We start from the raw sequence: 17,641 nt of genomic DNA, 5'->3' as shown, positions 1-17,641 counted from the left end.
AATTAACCATGATAGTTTCCAGGGGAACCGCGAGGAGGTCCACCTGGTTGCCACTACCCCGGCTTCAACTCCGGAGGCGACGACCTCCGGGCCACTGGGTTCTTCAGCCGGCATACACTGGTGGTCTGTGTATACTGGCGTAGTGTTTTAAAAAAGAAAATGTAGTTGTGATATAGGTAACTATAGTATGTTACTATCTAAACTAGATTAGGAAAAATAATCTGTTTAAATAAAACATAATGAAAAGTACCAGCAAAGATTTAGAAATAGAATATTCATAGAGTACAAGTAATGCGAGTTCTATTGAAATTTTCACATAGTAAACACTCGAAACGAAATTAGTAACAAATCGTAACATTCAGTCGATTAATCGATATATGAATTCTACTACTGTTGGACATCACTAAGAACAAGGAATTACATAGAAGGAAGGATAAAATAAAATCTGTGAATCATATGGCTGCCTCATTGCTTCTTATCCAAGTATAATTAGTAAAAAGAGGACGAAAGATACACCATCAGATGCTATTTTTCTTAGTTAATAGCAGGCTAGTGTATAGAAAATGTTTGATGTAACATTTATTTGTCAATAACAAATTTTACATTACTAGATTATATATTCGACACAGTTTATGTAGAAAGTATGCAAGCGGGTTGTATCTGAATTTGGTAGGGTTATACGGCCGTATAACATTTTCTGTACACTAGCCTGCTATGAATTGACAATTTTATCACTCCTTCTATGTAATTCCTTGTTCTTAGGGACATCAGCGACTGTTCTACAATCGATTCAAATCATCGTTTGTTAACGTTGTCATTAAGTTCTGTTGAAACAGAGTATATAGTAGATTTAAGTAGATAGAGAGTCTGTTTAGAAATGTTGCTTCGACAAAAACGTCCCAACTTTATTTAAAAATGGCGCGTATTGCAGAATATATAAAATTATCTTGTAATTGGTGTCTTAAGTTTTATATTACAAAATCTGTTATCTATTTATTATATTTAATACGAAACTTTCATGCTTTCATATAGTATGAATAAATAATACAGACAAATACGTTACTTAATTGTTGGCTTTGGCCTTATTCAATCTATGTTAGCTGAACTTAAACCAGAAATTTTTGAACATCTCTGTAAATTATTGATGCCCATTAATTCTTCTCTTTCCGCGTCTAGGGAAAGTAGATAAAGTTTTGTTTGAGAAATCAGTTCAGGGTACGATAGGACTGATATGCCTGAAGAAGGTAAAAGCCCTTAAAATAATATTAAAAAAAAAAACTGTTGGCTGTTTTTGGGACGTTTTTGACACTCGGCGTTACATCTAGATACGTATGATCTGAATTGAGATTTCTAGTAGATACAGTCATAAAAAAAAATAAAAGGCGGGTCAAGTTCAAATTGGTGCTATTGTTTATCTAAAATCAGAAACAATAACGTGTAGGATTATTCCAGGACAGTCCAGATTATCTTGATTATCTGGCAACACTAGATCTTTATATGCTCCATGATACTGGCAATATTTTTTTTTATTTCCATGTATTCTTGTCTTTAACATACCCATTCATGTCCATACCACGATCTCTAATCTAAAATCTAGTATGGTCCGTTGAAAACTAAAAAGACAACCTAAAATTAGCTAGGTCGGCCATTTTGATTCGTGAAATGTCTCATATTGGCGGCTTGGCTCATTGTTGCCAACCTAGCCGACATGCTCGCGTCGTAAATAGTGTTGCGACTCAACACCGGATTGAGTAAAATCGAGTCTCGATTATCCGGCGGATTTATTTTCGATGCACTTAGAAAGGCTGATGTTTGTGATTGTAATAGACTCCCCGGTAACGGCTGAGTTCTGTCTAGTCTGTATTGTAGTCCGTTTTGCTTCTCCATCTGGTGGTGTTGGGTTCGTACCGCGAATCGGTTCACGTGAACCGGTATGGGCACAACGATTTTCGTGCCGGATCCGTTTTTTCCGCCGGAGTGACTGCCGGACGCCAGGCCGGCCTTCACACGTTTCCATTTCGCTCTCCTATTTTGGAACCATATTTTGACCTGAAAAAAAACCAGACATGTAAGGCACCAAAATATTTAACCGTTTACCTATTATAAAGAGTTATGTTATACTATATCAACCGTTAACTGTCCACTGCTAAACATAGATCTTCTCCTATTGGTGGGTTTGCCAATAGAAGAAGGATGGAAGACGGGTTGGCAACCGCAGTTAGGCTTTTTAGTGATGTTTTAAGAGGGACGCTGCTGCCCATGTTTTTACCATAAAGTTTCTTTAGTCACCTCCTACGACAAAGGATGGGATAAGTCAGTGAAATTTCATGGTAGGGAGGTATAACACCATAGTTCTCAGGATGGAGCGTCATAGAGCTCTGTGACATCCACAGCGCTGTTCATGTCTATAGATAACAGTTACCAGAAATAGACTCAGAAATAATCTTAATATGCCGGGATGGAAGGGATTGTTAGTAATAGAGGCTAATAGTCCTATTGCTAGCAATATACCCTATCAGGTCGACCTCCTCGTGGTTTCCCCTGGAAGTCATCGTGATTAATTTATTTTTATATTCCTCATGGTGGGCTAACTGACCTGCTTCATCCTCACCTATCATCCCTCACTGGTACCCCGCCAGTGTATACTGTTAGCGCAGGCGGGGATGCTATTCCATTATCACTCACTAAAATCATGAGATGGGCTATATGCTTGTTTGCTACTTGTATCTTTTTTAAAGTTGAACGACCACAAATGATCGAACATCTTTGTGTTATAAAAAGATATTTAAAAAAGACCAGTCACCTGAACTTCACTAAGCTTCAAAGCCGACGCAATTTGGGATCTCTCTGTGAGGCTGAGGTATTTCTTCGCATGGAATTCCCTTTCCAGCTCCAGCAGTTGCTCGGATGTGAAGGCGGTTCTTCTTCGTCGAGCTTTGCTGGTCTCCCGCGGCGTGTCTGTGCTGGAGTCCTCGAGGTCGGGCTCAGAGTCGTTTCCTATATATATTAAGGGTTTAGTTATAGGATTTCTTATGCAGAGTTGGTTAGTTTGATTGGAGAAGGATAAAAGCTAATTTTTATCCTGGTCAGGGAACACGTGTAGCCTAACTTCAGGCTGTAGCTGAAAATCAGTGTTTTGCTTTTAAGCAAAACTATCACTGAGCTGTAGCCTATTTGGGTCACTGCGACACACTTGATGAAACATATTTCCATAATTTATCTATTGTTTTAAATTAAAAAAAAAGTGTAAATAATTTGATTGTATAAACTCATTTGTTAATTTATTTGTGTCATAAATGGCTCAAATAAAGTGTTTATCTATCTATCTATCCTGGTCGTGCGTACGATGTCGCTGGTAAAAGCTAGTTATTATTCTGTTTTCTCATTGTGATTATTTACTTTACTAATGTAATCTTTTGGAGGAAACAATAATGAGTATCTATCTATCTATCTATTATAGATGCGAAAGTTTGTGATGGTAGATGAATTAATGAATGTACGTTTGTTGCTCTTTATTTATTTATTTATTTAATACTTTATTGTACACATTAGTTATAAAAATATGACAGAGTTAAACAAAAGTACAAAGGCGAGCTTAACTCTGATAGAGTTTTCTTCCAGCAAACCCAAAGTGGAAAGGAGCATCAATATCAGCGGATACAGCAGTGTACAATTTTTAAATAGCCAAAATTAAATTAATTAGATTATATTATATAGTACAAATACACACATACATATACATAAATATATACCTACATCTATGCATAAACCTACATATACATACACATATACATACAATATACCTACACATATAGATAAATAAATATATGTTCATAGAGATAGAAGTAGTCTTTCAAGTAGTGTTCGTGTTTCTACGGTGAAGCAGTTGTTTTGCATGGCTGTGTTTCGGTGTGAAGGGTGGGATATGGTGGGTACAGAGGTATAACATCTGAGTCCTCAGGAATGGCATGGGGGGTATCATAGGCGAAACAGTATACTATGTTATGTTCATGGTACTGCTCATGTCTACAGGCGACGGTTACCGACAAAACAAAGGTCAGAAGGAAAAAAATATTAGAACGCTTGATACGACATGACGAACTCATGAACATTATAATAGAAGGTAAGATAGAAGGAAGGAGGGGAAGAGGGAGACCGAGGCACAGGTATATCAGGCAGATCAAGGAAGAAGTTGGTGTCGTGTCGTATCAAGAGGTGAAGAGACTAGCTGCACATCGTAGTGAGTGGCAAGAGCTCCACCGACAAGAGCGCAAGTCTTAAATAGGAAAGATAGACAAAACAAAAGCAAAAACCACTGGCCAGTATTATATGATGGTCATAGACTAAGCAGAGCTTGTATTATGAGTTGTGGATAAGTGGTAATAATGCAAGTAATCGCATATCTAGCCAAAAAGCAAATGCATCTTTCCTTTTAGGAAGGTTACCCTTAAAAAATGAGGGGTACCGTTTGATGTCGCGACACGATTTGGGTTGAACTGATATGCTTTTTTTGTCCTCGAATTGTGATTGTCATCAATAAGCGGAGTACAGCGAAATAAGGCCCTCAGGACGGAGCGGTCAATAAAAAACGATGGCCCCGTCCGCCGAGTCAGCGCCACGCCCGGCCCCTGTACTGGCCGGCTGCCACTTAATGACTGTGATTCCACTGAGTTTACTGAGTTTACCAGAGTTTTCTTTTCAACCGTCTTCTCAAAAACATGGAGGTTCTTAAATAAGTTGTATTTTTTTAATTTTTGTTACCTCATAATTCTGGCAGTTGCGAACCGTTTCGGGTAATTCTTTTTTTTACCTGAAAGGTGTTGCTTACAGATTGATTTCATAGAAATTTGATGAAAATCGCTTCAGTAGTTTAGTTAATAAAAAAACTGGTTTTGTCTCAATTGAGGTAGTTTTAATTTTATTTATTAAATTATTCTTTCTTTGTTAATTTAAAACAGTAAATTACAAAATTGCTTAACTATGGTCCCTATATGGGTCGAGCCAGTATATGAGGGACCTATTAAACACATATATAACTTATTTACACTTATTGTACCTTATATACTATATAAAATTATATAATTTTTATGCACTGTGAAACTATGTACAGACTTAACACCGGACGGTGTTCTCTACCAGTCAACCATTGGCCGAACAGAGAAATAAGTATGCGGCGCATTATTGAATAGAGGAAATATAAAATGTAATTTTCAATATAATACTTACTATAATACTTAGTTTTTGTTTCAGAAACATGTTTACCTGAAGGAGACTGTACAAAAGTCGACTGCTTGGGTACCTCTGTCCTATTCGTGTTTCTACCGTAAAGCAGTTGTGTTTGCATGGCTGTGTTTCAGTTTGAAGGGTGGGATATGGCAGTGACATTATAGGGTACAGGGTACAGAGAAATAACACCTTAGTGGTCAGGAATGGGAACGCTTGGGGAGTATCATGGGCGAAACAGTATACTCTGTTATGTCCATGGTACTGCTCATTTCTATAGGCGACGGTTACCACTTTCCATCAGGTGGGCCGGCAGCTTTTGTACAAAGTCTCCCTCTGATTTGAAACAGTAACTGTTAAGTTTTAGCAAAAAAAAAAAAAAAACAAGTTTTCGAATCATGCAGTAAATTAATAAAAAATGACGATTTACAAGTGCTTGTAAACAGTCTATTTGAATAACTAAGAATTTGAATTTAATGTGTATTGTATTTAAAGTAACTTCAAATATTTCTTAATACTTGTGTGTATGAATGAGTTTTAGTTGTATATGGCTAAACAATTTGGCATACATTTTTTTGTCAAGATGTTGGTTTCTTTTTAACCACTGAAATCTTTTTAGCCACTTTTCTTAGTCTTTAGCTTATGCAGTCTGGCAACATTTTAAAGTTTTTTAGTGGAACGACATTAGAATGGCAACTCAACTTGCGTTATCGGTATATTATTATGCTGACGGGGCACCAGTGAGCGATGATAGGTGAGAATGAAGTTAGGTTAGTTGACATATCATACTGAATTACTGTCCTTATACAACTGTATCGTTACATTTATTAATTGTCTCGCTTATTTCTTATATTGTATAATGCAAATAAAGTATACTCATTCATTCATTCAATTTTGAAGTTATAATTATATTTGTATCCATAAATCAAACTATAAATACAGACGCTCCGAGATTTTCATTCTCAGACTCTCAAGGTTTAGTTTGGTAGGTCAGCAACTCTATTAAACACACCACAATTCAACCAACGATTTTCTTCTCACATACGAAATAAAAATAAAAAACAAATAACCACGTCTAAATTTATAACACAAATTCAGTATTCGCGTGTGCAATTGTGCAATTTCCTCGAAAAAACAGCCATAAAGCCGATCCCTTTGGCAAATAAATACATTTATTTCTTATGGCCGCACCGCCAACGATTGACAGTTATCGAACGCGCCAAATGAATTGTAAAAACACGACAAACATTTCAATTGCAGACGGAAAAGTATCAAAATAGCTCTTATTTATATACCACTAAAGTTTACATTATTGAAAAGGGCGCTATTAAAAATTGTAAAGGCATAAAACTCAGTTCCCGCCATTCTGTCGCGATCTGAATTTTAAATTACGAATTTGGAACGCATTCGTAAATAGTGCGTCCAGTGGCGGCGGTGTTAAATCGATTGTAAATTTAAAATGCAGTTTCATTCCAATCGGATGTTTATCGGTAAATTTCGGTAAATAGACTCGAATGCATTGCGGTCACGTACCGAGTCGGTTTAAATTTTCACGTCGCATTATCGACGTATATTTCGTTGAATGCTAAGAGGTTCTAAATATGTTTAAAAAATATTATTATATTAAATACCGATAACGAGTCGAATGAATTCGAGTGACAGTAATGACTAGCTCACTGTCTCTTTAAATTCTAATGTGCGAAATATGCAAATAAGTCGAGTTAGATTTCTTTTTTAGTTAGTTATTATGTTCACCACAACGCACATCGTTGAGAAACACCTCTGACTATCCCATTAAGGATTATGATCGCGAGTGCATATATATATATATATATATATATATTGTTTATTTAAATTTTATACTTTAACAAAATTAAGTTTGACGTTTGTTTAATGTTTCATTTGGGCAAAAATCATCGTTTAGAATCTCAAAAAAAAAAAAAAGAAAAGCAGTGTGTGAACGAGGATTGTTGTAAAAAGATTATATTACTATTTGGAAAAAAATACAATCATTTTCCAAATTGAGAATTTCCTTCTTATTTGAAGTCGGTTGAAAAGTTATAACATTTTGCAACTAAATGTTAAATTACTACATATAAATGTAAAATTGAGAATGTAACAATCATGTAGATATACATTTTATATTGCATGAACTGTCAAATAAGTTTTCTTCAATCGAAAATATTGTTTTAAAGTTTAAAACAAACTGTATAAGAGAAATTATTTGAAACAGAAAAATATATTATCAGCTATTATTCTTGCTTGAAACTGTGCCAAGAAAAAAAAATGTTTACATGTTATTATTATTAGTTTAGAATTATTTTGTTTAATTCCGCTACCATTAGGTAGTATGTGTGTGATTCTTCTAGTGTTGGCAGTCGCACACATACTAATGTTAGCGGAATTAAACAAAATAATTCTAATGTAATAACCAGTGATGTGGACTTTCGCAAAATAACATCTAGCTTCGTAAAATGTTTAGAAAAATTTATTAGATACATAGATATATAGATTTATTTGCCAGATCATTGTTTTTACAGATATTGATTTATTGTGAAGTACAAATGTTCGCCTTATAGTCTAAAGCATGCAAAATCATTATTGCCTAGGTGTACCTAGCCAATAATGATTAGATGTAATGTAACTTGTAACTTACATTACATCTAATACCTACATATAAGTTACTTAACATTACATCAACTATTTATTCGATTAATAATAATAAAATTATAATAGTATGTTCTTTTTTAATGGGTGATAATGGAATGGCAACCCCACCCGCGCCGTCGATATACACCGGCGGGGCACCAGTGAGGGACGATAGGTGAGAATGAAGCAGGTCAGTTAGGCCATCGTGACGAACTCAACGAGACTTGTTCACGATGGTTTCCAGGGGGAACCATGTGGAGGTCGACCTAATAAGGCATATTGCTAGCAATGGGGCTGTCAAACTCCATTGCCAACAATCCCTTTCCCCCCTATAATAGTATGTTAAAAAATCAATTTTAAAATTATTAATGGTAAATTTTATTCCTGTTGATCCTGCAGGGATCATTTATTGATCCCGTTTTATATCTAATTAAATACAGTGAATTTCTGATAATAAAAATTGTTTTCCATAAAAAAACTGACTTCAATTGTGACAAAACTAGTTATTTTAATTAAAAAACTGATTAAGAAAAAAAATTCTACGGACGTAACCTGTAAGTGTATCCTTTCGGATAAAAAAGAAATCCCGAATCGGTTTACAACTGAAGTGGTTATGAGGTAACAAATAAAAATGGCCGTGTGGTCTCGATAGTTGCCACGCTTGGCAGGCGGGTGGGCAAAAGCAGTTAGGTTTTGAAGATGTTTAATTGGGACGCTGCTGTCCATCCTTCGTCCTCCCTTATTCGCCTCTTACGACAGCCACGGGAAAGAAAGGGATGGCCTGTTCTATGCCGGGACCACACGGCAATCATCATATTACCACAGGGGGCAAAGCGATTGTTAGTAATGGGGTCTAATTAACCCATTGCTAGCAACACACCCTATCAGGTCGACATCCACGCGGCGTCCCCTGGAGACCATCGAGGCTAATTCTTGTTGAATTCTACACGATGGACTAACTGACCTGCTTTTATTCTCACCTATCATCCCTCACTGCTGCGCCGCCAGCGTACTTATACCGATAGCGCAGGCGGGGTTACCATTCCATTATCATCCATTAAAAAAAAAAACAGTCAATCACAATAGGTATTTACGCATTGATATAATAAATAAATCGCAAGATAACCAAAAATATCCAATTCGTCGTGGTCCCTTGAAACGGATCGTTCACGCCACTCAGTACGCATCTGCGCCGTGAAATTTCGAATCGGAATAAACGACAATCGATTGTGTAGGATCGAGTTGTGAAATTGTCACATCTGCTTAGTAAATTCTAAGCCGATTTTTAAAAAGAAGCAGGCTAGATAGATAGATTAACATTTTGAGTCATCTATGACACACGTAATCTGGGGGACATTATTCTATGCCATTGCTTCAGCAACACTGCTCTTATATTGACAAAACTGGAAAATGAATCTATGCAACCACCTATATGCCAACCACCGACCCGCCTGCCAAGCGTGACAACTACAGGAAAAACCCCCCTCCCCCAATAGATAAGGCTTATTTTCAGCAATGGACAGTTAACGGCTGAAATAATAACCACCTACATGTATCAACACAACGATTTTGTTTTCATGTGAAAAGGCGATAACGAGCACGCGGTTCACCTGATAGTAAGTGACCACCGCAGCCCATAGACAGTGCACACACAAAATTGATAAATATTCATAGTGTAGTACAACTATTTTTTTTTAATGGATGATAATGGAATAGTAACCTCACCCGCGCTATCGGTATACACCGGCGGGGTACCAGTGAAGAATGATAGGTGAGTATGAAGCAGGTCAGTTAGCCCATCGTGACGAATTCAACAAGAATTGTTCACGATGGTTTCCAGGGGGATCCACGTGGAGGTCGACCTAATAAGGCATATTGCTAGCAATGGGGCTGTCAAACTCCATTGCTAAAAATCCCTTTCCCCCAACATTAGTACAACTATTTATAATATGCCTCTGTCTTAATTATCGATATCGATAGATACTGTAAAAGACTTATGTATACTTTAATTTCATAATTTGCAACAATAAATAAATCTATAATATCTTCTTTCTTTCTTAAATAAACACATGTGCCCGTGAGTTACGTATTTAGGGCCTGCTGAAAATCAGTGTCGTAGCTTCAGATTTGAAACTGCGACATATGCTGGAGTTAGGTCCTTTGCACAAACACTGCTACATTCATTTTGTTTTTTATATGTTTTTCTTTTTATTCTAAATTCAAAGTAAAATAGTAATGTTATTATATAATTGTGTAACCTTCATTATTATGTTGTTTTGTTATACGTATGTAACATGTACAATTTATATTATTTTTTCTTAAAGAGCGATTGTATTTAATTAATGATATTATTTAAATGAAAAGTTTGTTTAGTGTATGTGTAAATAAATAAATAAATAAAAATAATTACATTATTTAAAAAAAAAGTTGGTGTATTCATATACTAGTATATTTAGAATTCACTTGAAAATGTTGTGTCAGAATTATTCGTATCAGAAAACAATGCAAAGATGTGGTAAATTGGAACATGATCAGTATTTACTTTTTTTTATGTACACTGAACGACTCCAGCAGTTTTTTTTTAGTACGTTTGTTCCGTTGTGGAACAGGCTAAGGTCGGAGACCATGCTGCCTCCAGCAGATTTAGCAAGTTTTTACAACACTTGACAGGTTTAGGATACGTGTTTGTCTATGGTTTTAGTACCAATTTGCAGGGTAGTTGAATATATTCTTTAAAACTATTAGGTCTGTAGCGTTCATAATATATACTAGGCTCTGTAGTTATATTGAGATATGTTTGGTACAAGAAAACAACTTTCTTAGTTTGACGGTCGTCTATTTCTTTGAATGGTTACTTTATGCAATTTATTTAATAGATTTTGCTCCCATGATTTTGTGATAGTTGAATAAATGAATGATTTAATGAAAACTCTTTATTCACAGATTACAAAAATTAACACCAAGAAAAAAAAAATATTAACCTAATTGCAAAAGTTTTTTTTATGCAACTTAGAATGGCGAGCAAGCTAACGGCCCACCTGATGGAAAGTGGTAACCGTCGCCTCTAGACATGAGCAGTACCATGGACATAATAGAGTATACTGTTTTACTTATGTTACCTCTCATGCGTTGCCATTCTTGAAGACTCAGGTGTTAGTCCTCTGTACCCTGTAAATTCACTGCCATATTCCTCCCTTCAAACCGAAACACAGCCATGCAAACACAACTACTTCACGGTAGAAACACGAGTGTTCTACCCCCTGACAATGATGCTCCTTTCCACTTTGGGTTTACTGAAAGAGAACTCTTTAAGAGTTAAACTCGCCTTTGTAGATTTGCTTACTTCTGTCATATTATGATGTATTATCAGTGTGTACAATAAAGTATTAAATAAAATAAATAAATAAATAAAGCAAGATAAAGAGGCAACAATAGGCGACCTTATTGCATGGAAGAGCCAGGCAACCTTAGGATAGAGAGGAATAATCATTCAGATTAAGGCAGATGTTTTCTTTATAGAGCAAAAAACTTCTTGCTGCGAAACAAAATCATAGACCCATATTTTTTTTTCTTAGGCAATGGTCGATTAATCATACAACCTATGTTAGCTGTGAACCTTATTCTTAATCTGTGATTTATAAATAGCATAGACTAATGTGTATTAGTTATGATAGATTGTTTTTTTTTTAAATCTCTCTCTGTTTCCTGCATTATAACATGTTTAGCGGAATAAAACTTTCTCTGTGCAAATAACCGAGTTTAATTCAGATTATCCCATAAAAAACTAGCCTAGTCTTACTTTTAGTAGGTTTTAGACGTCCATTTCCACGTTTTTAAATTCTAATAATGTTAAATCTGTGTCTACGAAATATCTTGCCGTTTAACAGTCATCATCATCATCATATCAGCCGATATCTGATCACCGCTGAACATAAACTTCTTCCCTGGGGTGGGGGGGGGGGGGGGGGGGGGTGGAGGGTAATTGTCGTAGTAGCGGAGTTAGACAGTTGTGCATTTAACAATAATGCGAGTTTGTTACTGAAATAGCTGTAAATATTAATAATTCAAAATTCAAAATTCAAAAATCATTTATTCATGTAGGACATTTTAGCCGCTTATGAACGTCAAATTTTTACATTATAATTTTATATTTACCCTACCGTCCAGTTCGGTATATAGATCCAATTGAGAAGAACTGGCAAGAAACTCAATTGAATTACTTTTTTTTTTTAAAGCCAGTTTATTTACAATGTATATTTATATAGGTGTCTATGTCTAACATTAAATGAAAATTCAGTGCATGAACAACTATTGCCATGCACACTCGTCATTCAAGTAATCGTTTAGTGAGTAATAGGCTTTGCTCAGTAAATATGATTTAACAGATGTTTTAAATTTATTTAAGGGTAATTCCAACATATCCTTTGGTATCTTATTGTAAATTTTTATACCTATTCCCATAAAAGACCTATTAACTTTTTCTAAACGATACTTGGGGACAGCAAGTTTGTCTTTAAATCTAGTATTAATATTATGAATATTGCTGTTTTTTGGAAATAAGTCAAGATTTTTATGAACATATAGAATATTTGAATATATAAATTGAGAAGCAACGGTGAGAATATTTGCCTCTTTGAATTTCTCTCTTAATGAGTCACGACTCTTCATGCAGTAGATCGCTCGAACGGCACGTTTTTGTAATATGAATATATTCTTAATATCTGCCGCTTTTCCCCATAGTAATATTCCATAAGAGAGTAAACTATGAAAATAACTAAAATAGACTAATCTAGCAGTATCAGTATCAGTGTACTGTCTAACTTTACGCACGGCAAAAGCTGCTGAACTTAGTTTCGCTGCAAGGCTTTGAATTTGTGCACCCCATTGTGTTTTATTATCTAGTGTGATTCCTAGAAAGACAGTAGATTCTATAAATTCGAGAGATTCGTCATTTTTTCGTCAATCTTTACAGCAGTTTATGGAACCATTGCGGCACTTAGGCCCATAATGGCTGAGATGATCATATATGTGTATGTTTACAGGGTTTATGTATTTTATGTAATTTATAATGTGCAGCTTGTATTATTCTTTGTGTATACATAACTTATGCGTTTATACAATATGTACAGATCGTATGACTGCCTATTTTTATTTTTAAAATAACACAATTTACATGGAAAGGTTTTGCTGGAAGAAATCTCTTATTAGAGATAAGCTCGCCTTTGTACATTATGTTTATAATGAATTATGATTAACAGTATGTTTTGTGTACAATAAAGAATAAAGAATAGTTTATATTCACACAAATTCGTTATTTTTATAATGAAACTTTTTGAAAAAGTCAACGGCTGAGTTTAAGCCATTTTTCTTGGCTAAAATTGCGTTCTGAAGAGTAACGATAATAATGACTGTTCAAAAATGCTTAAATCCAACTTTACTTGAACAAAAATATTTCTTTCTTTCTATCCTATAAAATACAAGAAGAATCATTAATATCGGTGGCAGATTTAGTGAAGATATAGTGCAAAATATACAGACGCAAAGATAGGATTACTTTACAAAAATGACATTTCATTCGTGGTAAAGTTAATGTAAACATACACTGGGTATTAAGTACACTGTGTTTCGGTTTGAAGGGGCACAATTTTAGACATGTGCATTACCATGGACATAACAGGGTATACTGTTTTGCCCATGACACCCCCTATGCGTTGCCATTCCTGAGGACTCAGGTGTTATTCTTCTGTACCCTGTAAATTCACTGCCATTCACTGATAAAGTGAAGCTGGCATCTAAAAAACTCGGTGTGTTCAATAGAGCGAAGCATTACTTCACGCCGGATCAGCGATTAATGCTCTACAAATCGCAAATCCGGCCCAACATAGAGTATTCCTGTCACTTATGGGCCGGAGCACCTAAATACCAGCTTGAACGTTTCGACTCGTTGCTACGACGAGCTATGAGAATTGTCGATGATCCCAGGCTCACAAGCGGTATCGAACCCTTAACATTATTGAAAGACTGGCTTTTCTTTTTTTATATATACAACTTAGAATGGCAAACATGCTGACGGCCCACCTGATGGAAAGTGGTAACCGTCGCTTATAAACATGAGCAGTACCATGTACATAACAGAGTACTGGCTTTATCAGCCAGAAAAACCTGTGACACTGCGACCTTTCCATGATCTTTTGTATTTGCCTTTTTTAAACTTCGCTCCTAATTCCTATCGGTGTAATCTCTTCAGGATATTTAGTGTATTTAGGAGTGGTTTTAGTGTATTAAGGAGATATATCGTTAATGTATGAGTTGGCTACAGCCACACAATAAGTGCTACAACAAACTATGAGAATTGTCGATGATCCCAGGCTTACAAGAAATATCAAACCCTTAAGTCTTAGGAAAGATTTTTCCTCACTCTGCTTGTTCTACTGCTTGTACTGCGGATCGTGCTCAGAGGAAATGTTCAATATGATGCCCACGGCCACTTTTTACCATCGTACGGCTCGCCATCGACAGGGAGTTCCCTCATACCCTACAGCCTAGATGGTCGCGTACAGCGCGGTTTCAGAGATGCTTTCTCCCACGAACACTCAGGTTATGGAATGAGCTCCCTGCCGAGGTTTTCCCGAGAGACTACAGCATGGGGTTCTTCAAAAGGGGGTAAAGAGGTTTCTTCAGGGTCGGCAACGCGCGCGTAATACCTCTGGTATTGCAGGCGTTCATAGGCTACGGTAACCGCTTACCATCAGGTGGGCCGTATGCTTGTTTGCCACCTCAGTGGTATAAAAAAAAAAGGAAATGTTCAATATGATGCCCACGGCCACTTTTTACCATCGTACGGCTCGCCATCGACAGGGAGTTCACCCTCATACCTTACAGCCTAGATGGTCGCGTACAGCGCGGTTTCAGAGATGTTTCCTCCAACGAGCGCTCAGGTTACGGAATGAAATTCCTATCGAGGTTTCTCCAAGAGACTACATCATGGAGTTCTTCAAAAAAGGGGATAAAGAGGTTTCTTCAGGGTTGGCAACGCGCGCGTAATGCCCCTGGTATTACAGGCGTTCATAGGCTACGGTAACCACTTACCATTAGGTGGGTCGTATGATTGTTTGCCACCTCAGTGGTATAAAAAAGTATCCTTTCAGATAAAAAGAAAAGCATTTTCGAAATCAGTTTATTAATCACGGAGTTATGTGGTAATAAACATAAATAATAAATACAATCGAATTGAGAACATATTTCTATTAAAAGTCGGTTAAACGTAGCGGAAAACTTCATTAGTTGGACAGGAATTATAAAAAAAAAAAGAAAACCTATCAGCCTCATTAAAAAAAAAAAAATCACCTGGTGTATTATCTTCGCCGCCGTCGCTTTCCACCTCACTACCAACACTGACCGGACTGTCTCTCTTCCCTTCTTCTTTATTCTCCGTCACAGCTGCACTCTGGCCAGAGTTAAGAACCCTTGTTAACCACGGTTCATGGTAGCCCAATAAAAAAGGGAAACTAACACCACTCTGCTGCAGGAATGGCGCGTTAAAATAATAACGCATCCGGTTCAATTCTTCTAACCGTTCTGTGTCATCTTCGTCTGAGTTTCTAGAATGTTCCGACAGGTTATTCTCTATGTCGATATCGGGCGATTTTCTATCCGTGCCTATTATAGATTCTATTGAGAACGGTTTAGGTGCTTTTTTCTGGGTCTGCGTTTCTCCTATTTCAGATTCCATTGCACTGGATTGATATTAAAAAATAAAATTTGTTCTATTTAATTTTTCCACTGTCTATGGCATAACAATTCGATGTTTTAAAAACACAACACTACTGTTCTAAATTCAAATTTTGTTAGGGCGCCACGCACGCGTGCTGTCGTCGCGGCATACTCGCGACGTACTCACGTTTGTCGACGGCTTCGCTCGCCACGCCCACATACGGGGTGTAGTCAGAGTGTAATTTTATTTTATTAATAGCTCACCCCGGCTACGCGAATATAAGCTTTATTACGATCGTCGTAATACTACTATCATTACTGAACAGTTTATTTGCTTGAGGTCTCAAATCGCTCGCTAGCTACATCACTTGTAACTCTTTGGTGTTTACTTTACGACTCATTTTCGGTAAATAGTATTTTTTTATTTTCACCTTCTATTGCCACGATAAATTGAACCTTATGATTAAGAATATAAAATAGGTTTTCCAAAATAAATACACTATCTTTACAACTTTTCTCCGCTAAGCAGAGAATGATTAAGAAGACTTTTGTGAGCCGAGTAAAAGGGACACACATATGTGGCTGCGATAGTGTAGAGCGAGACAGGAAGAGCGATATTTGCGGACGCAACACTGGTAATTGGTGGTGATCAAAATGTTTTGCCAGTGTCAGCGCTTAGTACAAATTCATCGTTTTGTGCTCCGTTTGATGTGGGCTCTGTATTTTTTTTTTATTTGAGAAACTGGATTAAGGAATCTCTCTTTGAACTCGTTTTTTTTTTATATGTAACTTTGGCAAACTTTGCTTTTAGCCAGTGATTAAGAGAGATTGGATTGTTTGTATTGCAGTATTATATACCTCATCGGTTGAATAATTTGAGTACCAATTAAATTTTACGTTCAAGTAAAAAATATATTTATAATATTGATTCTACTTAATATTTTACTATTAATGAATATTTTACTAAGAAAACAAATGCACCTTAATAACTTACACTAGAGATGCAATTAAAGCCTTTGATCTTGATACTGTAATAAATATGTTCTCATTGTCATTATTTATTTATTTAGTCATTAGTACATATATGTACATGGCGGACTTAATGCTAAAAGCATTCTCTCCCAGTCAACCATAGGCAAGTGTCAGAATACACGAATGCGGTACTAGTAATTATTGATATACTTACATACTAAAATTACATATATAAACGAATAAATATATATATAAATAAAAAATATACTTACACATATATGATATTTACTGTATTATACACGAAATTGAGAATAATATAAAGTACTTACTGCTCGGATAAAGTAAAAAAGTGAGCGTGAACATTATCATAATTTCAGCCATTATCCGTCCACTGCTGGACATAGGCCTCCTTCATAGACTACTATAACGAACGGTCCTGAGCCACCTGCATCCACTGACTCTCTGTAATGCATTTGACGCCGTCACTCCATCTAGTAGACGGGGTTTTTTTTTAATGGATGATAATGGAATGGTAACCCCGCCTGCGCTATTAGGATACGCTGACGGGGCACTAGTAAGGAATGATAGGTGAGGATGAAGTAGGTCAGTTAGCCCATCGTGACGAATTCGACAAGAATTGTTCACGACGGTTTCCAGGGGGAACCACGTGGAGGTCAATCTAATAGGGCATATTACTAGCAATGGGGCTGTCAAACTCCATTGCTAACAATCCCTTTCCCTCCAGTAGACGGGGGTATCGTCCTACACTGCGTTTGTACGTGTGGGGTCGCCACTTGAGATTCACAGGATACAGCTAGTTTGAAATAGTCAAAACACAATCGGAATCAGTTATTAAAGTGACTTCAATAAGGCTATAATAGATAGAATAAGATATGTAAATGATTGCCCTAGCGATAAGACCGCCTTTTGTACCTTTATGTGTATATTTCAATCTGTATTTATGTTACTGTATTTCACTTGAATTATTCACTTGTCTTTTGTTTATGGTGCAATAAATAGTTAAATAAATAAATAAACATATCAGTTATTAAAGTGACTTCAATAAGCAGGGTATTGTAAAGTT

At 36.2% G+C, this 17,641-nt stretch overlaps 1 protein-coding gene across 1 annotated transcript; it reads right to left on the bottom strand.

Moving 5' to 3' along the window:
• Positions 1-1,387: 1,387 nt before the first annotated feature.
• On the bottom strand, positions 1,388-15,756 carry LOC113511454 (homeobox protein GBX-2-like). Its single transcript, XM_052898259.1, has 3 exons — positions 15,220-15,756; positions 2,804-2,997; positions 1,388-2,049 (listed from the first exon to the last, which is right to left on the bottom strand). Exons 1-3 carry the CDS (start codon positions 15,602-15,604, stop codon positions 1,633-1,635), a joined length of 996 nt encoding a protein of 331 aa, XP_052754219.1. The 5' UTR covers positions 15,605-15,756; the 3' UTR covers positions 1,388-1,632.
• Between the last annotated feature and the right edge of the window lie 1,885 nt (positions 15,757-17,641).

Source organism: Galleria mellonella, unplaced genomic scaffold, assembly GCF_026898425.1.
Source record: "Galleria mellonella isolate WM207_F2 unplaced genomic scaffold, CSIRO_AGI_GalMel_v1 utg424, whole genome shotgun sequence".
In the NCBI taxonomy this organism is placed as follows: domain Eukaryota; kingdom Metazoa; phylum Arthropoda; class Insecta; order Lepidoptera; family Pyralidae; genus Galleria; species Galleria mellonella.
The sequence above is the reverse complement of the archived record's forward strand: the minus strand, read 5'-3'. Positions and strand labels throughout refer to the sequence as shown.

What these genes read in the sequence shown, in the direction of transcription:
- LOC113511454 (XM_052898259.1), bottom strand. Translation starts at nt 15,604, where the DNA reads ATGGAATCTGAAATAGGAGAAACGCAGACCCAGAAAAAAGCACCTAAA. An exon ending in CGGCGAAGATAATACACCAG is followed by an intron (nt 2,998 to 15,219) that starts GTGATTTTTTTT and finishes TAATATATATAG; the next exon opens with GAAACGACTCTGAGCCCGAC. An exon ending in TGAAGCTTAGTGAAGTTCAG is followed by an intron (nt 2,050 to 2,803) that starts GTGACTGGTCTT and finishes GTTTTTTTTCAG; the next exon opens with GTCAAAATATGGTTCCAAAA.